Below are 6,494 nucleotides of genomic sequence, written 5' to 3' on the forward strand. Positions count from 1 at the left end.
AAACTTTAAAAAACACATGAAACAAAAACAAGATGAGAAATTTCCTGATACATATAATACTATTTACATTCCCTTATCTCAATACTTGGAAACTCAATGTCCAATTTTGTAAACTAGTCATATAAAATGACACTACAAGTATAAATGAGGTGTCATTAATTGACTCTGACAATCTGCCATCTCACCATTCATCACTGACAGCATCCAAAACATGTTACCATCTGCCCACGAGGTGGGGTGCAGAGTGGAAAAGACTAAGGCACAGGTAACTGCCACACAGTGGCAAAGTGTCGGCCAGTGGCATGGGGAGCACACATCCTGTGCCCTCCAAACCCCCGCACAGCCACTCTGCCTGTATCAACACACCCAGTCCCTTGGATGGCGCAGAACTTCCAGAATTTCAGCTTCTTTGGAATTCTCTGAGGGTGAATGCATGTACTCCCATCTATGCGTGTCCAAAACAAAAGCAAAAAAACCATAAAAAATAATGACACATATACCTCTTTACTGAAATGAAAAATAAAATCCTAAGAATCAAAAAAAAAAAAGCCTTATACTTCTTTGTGTCTACTGTGCCTGATGTGCCTTGTACCAACTTGACCTTTAAGAAAACTATTTGCCAAAAAAATAGTTTCCTGATAACTCTTGGGTATGCTTTGGCTAATATTACTATCCCAGAGCCAAAATACACCTTTAACATAAACCAGGGTTTCATAAAGTATAGAACCTCAGGGGATCCATGGGCAAACTTTCTTTAGCTTAATACTTATGCATAGCTCTTTCCAGAAAAACAAATAGGCAGGGAAAGTCCATCTCACCTCCTAGCCACATGACTCAGCCTGTATTCTCTCTCCCTCCAGTCTCTCCTTGCCCTCACAGAGCCGTGGCACTCACCATGTCACCGCTTAAAATATCCAATTTGATTTGCCTTATTTGACTGTGATTTTATCAAATCAGCAAAGTCAAAACTAACACAGACCTAAGTATGACATCTGCGGTGTTAACTTTCATATTCTGTGGGTGTTTGGGAATTGGGAGTGTAGGGGTAACTACTAAAATGAGTTATCTTCTTACCGGGCAGTTAGAGGTAAAGACATCAAGATACTTTCAATTCTGGATCCTGGAGTGAAGAGGCCAAACTTTGTGCCCCGATCATACAGCAGATTAAATTCTACATACCTGCCATAAATACATCAAATAACATTAAGGGCCAGCTCAATAAAATCTTAAGACTAACCCATAACAAATATTTTAAAAGGGGTGGTTTTCCCCCAGTTCCCATCAGTTGGAACTGGCACAGAGGACACCACCCTACAGCCCACTGAGAGCTCTCCATCTGGACAGGCAGAAATAAAAGGTTATTCTACCCACCGAACAATAGAATACAGAGTCTGACCCAACATAGAGCAGTCACAATACAAGGTTATGTTTTCCCGTAAGTAAACAGAATTGACACAGAGCTGAGAAGTTTAAAGCACAACAATTAAGAAAAAAAATGCATCCCTTCTCAAAATAACCCAGCTCTTCTGGCCTTCCTCATACTCTGGAATGTTTCGGAGTCAAAGATTTCATTTCACTGTCTGTAACTCACGAGTACTACTACCAAGATGGTGTAAAACTTCTGTATCTGAAAGGCCAACTACAGCTAACAATAATCTATTAACAACGGACTATGATGTTCTATATATTCCTCTTTCTTAAAGTAGTTAATTGCATTAATAAGCAGTCACATAATTCAGTCTCTTTGCAGATTAATAGCAATCATAATAAAAGGTAGTGTTGAGTTGCAGCGTTTTCATTTTTTTTTTTAAATACCCTTAGCATCAACTAAAACTTGGTTCAGTATATTAACTGCCCTAGTCAGATCTGGACTCCAGCCAGTTTAAAATCCTGCCTCTGCCTTTAACATAGGATGTAAAAAGGTCTCCCTCTCTGATTTCAAAAGGATAATTTCTACTACTCAAAAGAATTTAGACTGATTCATAATCTGAAAAGTTCAATAAACAGTGCCCCTTTCAGATCATTTATCTAATTCAGAAATTACTCCCTTGGTCTAAACTTCTCTCACATAGTCTTATTTACCTATTGGTTACTGTCTTGATGCCCATCTATAGCAAAATATTCTCTAGGTTCTCACAATAATTTTTTTTTTTTTTGAGACAGAGTCTCACCCTGTTGCCCAGGCTGGAGTGCAGTGGCGGGGTCTCGGTTCACTGCAATCTCTGCCTCCTGGGTTCATGCCATTCTCCTACCTCAGCCTCCCGAGTAGCTGGGACTACAGGCGCCTGCCACCACGCCTGGCTAATTTTTTGTATTTTTAGTAGAGACAGGGTTTCACCGTGTTAGCCAGGATGGTCTTGATCTCCTGACCTCGTGATCCACCCACCTCAGCATCCCAAAGTCCTGGGATTACAGGCCTGAGCCACCACGCCCAGCCCACAATACTTGAATTATTTAAAAGCACCTTTTGTATATGGAACTTGTCAAAAGCCCTGCAAAAGTGTAAAGAATTTTATCTATGCTCCCTTTCTAACTCTCACCATTTATCATTGACTTTTATGTACAAAGAACTATTTAATACCTTCTTATGTCTGTTTCAAAAAATAATTTAAGTGACTCTTCTGAATCCTTTTCTAAGACCATGGAAAAGAATTCTATCTTTTGGCTACCTTTTTCACCTGATATTATGTTTCTGAAACATCTAAGGGATGGGTATGGTTCTCTAGTTTATATTGATGTATTTGAAAACCTACCACAGAGACCCTTGTAAAGAGTCCTAAATGAATTTTCTGTCAGATCCTTTCCCCTATTGAGCGAATGATGCCCCTTTCTTTACATTGGCCTCTCTAAGCTGCACTTAGATCTGATCTTTCTTTTTAAAAAAAAAAATTTTTTTAATAAAAAATGTCCATCTCCTTTTCCTGGTATAGATCTGATATTCTATATATTCCTCTTTCTTAAAGTAGTTAATTGCATTAATAAGTAGTTATCTAATTCAGTCTCTCTGCAGATTAATAGCAATCATAATAAAAGGTAGTGTTGAGTTGCAGCATTTTCTTTTCTTTTTTTTTTTTAATAATTTCTCATCCTTTTCATACATCTGTCCTCTCTGGGGTGCCTATAAGTTAGGGACTTTAACCAATCCCTTCAATTTAACTAATGCCTACATTTTATCCTGTTTCCCTTTCCCAAAATACAACGAACAAATAAGTTAAAGGTCTTTAATTTCTGTTTTGCTATGAAAAGGATAACTGTAAGACTGACGTTCAAGGTCTGGGGGAGGATAGTAGTCACTGAGGGCAAGAAACTGGATGAGATTGCCAAATAAGAGACTGTACAGTCAAAAGGGAACGAGACTGACTGCTGAAAGGGAGACCCGTGTTTGGAGGGGGTGAAAACAGGGGAAGGTGGGTAACAGTAAGTGAAAAGGATAGATAACGGGTCATGACTGCAGTATTAGAAACCAAAGACAGTGTTGATAGCCCCAGAGAAGAGCTGGAGTTATCCTAGTCCCCAGAGTTTATCGCCATCTTAAGGCCCAGAGGTAAGGGAGGCAGAAAGAAGCTGTCTTTGAAGAAGAGTCACACACCATACCATAGAAAATTAATCTAATACCCCACAGTTCTGCCTATCTCATGACACCAGACATGCAATGATACACACACAATGACTTTCAGAATGATCTGCCATCAAACGACGTATAAAAAACAAAACAAACCATTACTCCTGTCTATGAAGTTTTAAAGGATTCACCTAACTACTATTGACAAAATCTGCCAGCTTTGCCTATAAAATCTTGTGCAAAACTAGAAAACTTTACTTTGCACAGAGTTCTAAATTGTCCTCTTAGGTATGTCATCCCCACTAAACTATGAGACTCTTTATGTCAGGTCCATGTTATGGCCACCTGGTAGCCAAGATAGTGCCTCATCACAGGGGCCGCAAAATAAGTATCAAGTGAAAGAAGGAAAGAGTGGTAAAGGTATATTCAAGAAATTATGGAAACGAACAAAAAACATGTTCCAAAATAGATGTATTCTTTAAGAAATTTCTAAAAATTTACTCTCATGTTTTTCAAGTTAATAAATGGGAACCAGATAGCACAGGCAGTCATAAGAAAGGATATACGCAAATGTTTATCTTTAGACTTGAAACATTATTTAAGTTGACCTCTTTAAGGCAAAAGCTTTACCTCCTTAGTACCCAAAGCTTCTTTTGCCTAACACAGAATTAACATCAATGAGAAAATCCATTTTATCGCCATGTTTCAGTACTATACAGGCATTTAAGGTGGCAATGAGAAACTGATCGGGGCCAGCAGGCTGTGTAATTTGGAGTGGATTTACAAGTAGACCGTGGCGGGAGATAGTCTCAGAATGGACACCCCACTGAGCCCACTAGGCTCACTGCACAGAGCAGGGTGGTTAAGGTGAGTATCATGGTAAGAAGCACAAACCTGCTTCAACTGCTTAACCTTATGCACTACACAGACTACAAGTTTTGAAGTCATTTTGACCCAGTTCCACATCTGAGATTTTATATTTACCAGCTATGTCTCTTGGGCAACAGATTTAACTTTCTGAAAAAAGATGATTACACCTATCTTACAGGTTTGCTGAAAAACATCAGATACAAAATGCCTAATGGAGAGGCCGGCAGAATTTCTGAAATTATTTCCATTAAAATAACTTCTGTGAAATCTTTAAGATGAATGAAAAAAAGTGTGATTCCAAATTTACAAAGCCGCAAAGACATTAAATGAGGCTCACATCTTGACATAAGGCTGGAGGGTATTACTAGAAGACTAAGAGAAATCAGCAGAATTAAATTCGGCAAGTACTTACTACATGCCTACTATGAGTCTCTAACGTATAGATGAATTAAATAAACTTTGCTATAATTATACTATTACTTTACACAATGTCTTTTAATTCATTTACTATCCATCTAGCTCTGAAAAGAAATTAACACAACTATTACAAAGTATCGGACAACACAACACCTGCTATTAAGAGCTGCTCCACCTCCCCCAGTTACGCCATGAAAGAATCCATTCTCCAGTCACTTACCGTCCTCTTCTGAGCTGCTGCCACAGCTTCTCCTGGGGCGTGAATGAGTCATCACAGTGCTTTTTCACAAGGGGAATATAAGAAGGAACTACAGCCTTGGCACAGCTCTGTACAAAGCGAAACACCTCCTCCTTGGACGGAGAGTCAAGATCATCAAAAAAGATACCACCAATGCCGCGCCGCTCTCCACGATGGGCTATAAAGAAGTAATCATCACACCTGGAAAACACAGCCGCGCCAAACCAGGGATCAAATGGAAAAAAAGAGACGTGAAAATCAATGTGAGACTTTCAGGTTACAGCACTATCCTCAACTAATGTCAGGATAGTGTCCTAATTTGCTGTCCAACTATGAAAATGAAATGAGGATTTTAGACAGATTTTTTACAGATATCACCAAGGTAGAAAATGCTTATCTTTTTTTTTTTCTTTTTTTTTCTTTTTTTAAGACGGAGTCTCGCTCTGTCTCCCAGGCTGGAGTGCAGTGGCACGATCTCGGCTCACCACAAGCTCTGCCTCCCGGGTTCATGCCATTCTCCTGCCTCAGCCTCCCAAGTAGCTGGGACTACAGGCACCCGCCACCACGCCCGGCTAATTGTTTGTATTTTTAGTACAGATGGAGTTTCACCGTGTTAGCCAGGATGGTCTCGATCTCCTGACCTCGTGATCTGCCCAACTCGGCCTCCCAAAGTGCTGGAGTGAGCCACGGCGCCTGCCGAAAATGCTTATCCTCTTATTTTCAAAGCAACCAGGCAATCTCACACAAGTCTATGTAAACGATGTGAAACTCTAAGAACTTTAGTGAACAGAGAAACAGTCCAATATTGATACTGTATTTCTTGGAACAAGCTGCTGCCTTCAGAAGCACTGATGCTTTTGTGGGAGGCAGGAGGCCAGGAATCTTCCACTAACAATGACACCAACTATGGTGCAAAGCCAAGCTCTCTCGAGTGAGTTCTTTATTCACCAAAGGAAGGTACTATACACAATCAGGTCTCTTTCAGCAATAAAATTTGATGGTTCTATAGCATGAATGACAGAGGGAAAAGTTGGTGGAAAAAAAAGATCAGAGAATATTTTTTATTCTTTCATATGTCATATCAGACATATGAAAGTTTACCCTGTGAGGCAGCACATAAAACTATTAATCTGTTCTTGAGTCTTTTCCCCTCTATGGCTACTAGAACAGGTTTCCTAAGAAGCCATTTCCTAACTGTTAAACTCGTAAAATAGTTTATATCCTAAAAGTAGTTCTTTTGATAATCTCTGCATAAGGGTCCTTAAATAGAAAAACATGTTCAAACAAAAACTAAAAGCTATTTAAAAGGTCACCTTAGGCCGGGCGCGGTGGCTCAAGCCTGTAATCCCAGCACTTTGGGAGGCCGAGATGGGCGGATCACGAGGTCAGGAGATCGAGACCATCCTG

At 39.7% G+C, this 6,494-nt stretch overlaps 1 protein-coding gene across 2 annotated transcripts in view; it reads right to left on the reverse strand.

Moving 5' to 3' along the window:
- Positions 1–6,494, reverse strand: part of CPOX (coproporphyrinogen oxidase) — a 14,551-nt gene that overhangs the window by 1,575 nt on the left and 6,482 nt on the right. Inside the window, exons 5-7 of one of the 2 annotated variants that reach the window (XM_011987094.1) lie at positions 5,070–5,288; positions 1,075–1,179; positions 1–445 (exon numbers count right to left, since the gene is read on the reverse strand). In XM_011987094.1, the coding sequence (XP_011842484.1) occupies positions 358–445; positions 1,075–1,179; positions 5,070–5,288 (412 nt within the window). In that variant the 3' untranslated portion in view covers positions 1–357. The remainder of the gene's footprint in view (positions 446–1,074; positions 1,180–5,069; positions 5,289–6,494) is intronic. The other variant, XM_011987103.1, reaches the window with a different exon arrangement.

This window comes from Mandrillus leucophaeus, unplaced genomic scaffold (genome assembly GCF_000951045.1).
Source record: "Mandrillus leucophaeus isolate KB7577 unplaced genomic scaffold, Mleu.le_1.0 Scaffold1080, whole genome shotgun sequence".
Taxonomy (NCBI): Eukaryota; Metazoa; Chordata; class Mammalia; order Primates; family Cercopithecidae; genus Mandrillus; species Mandrillus leucophaeus.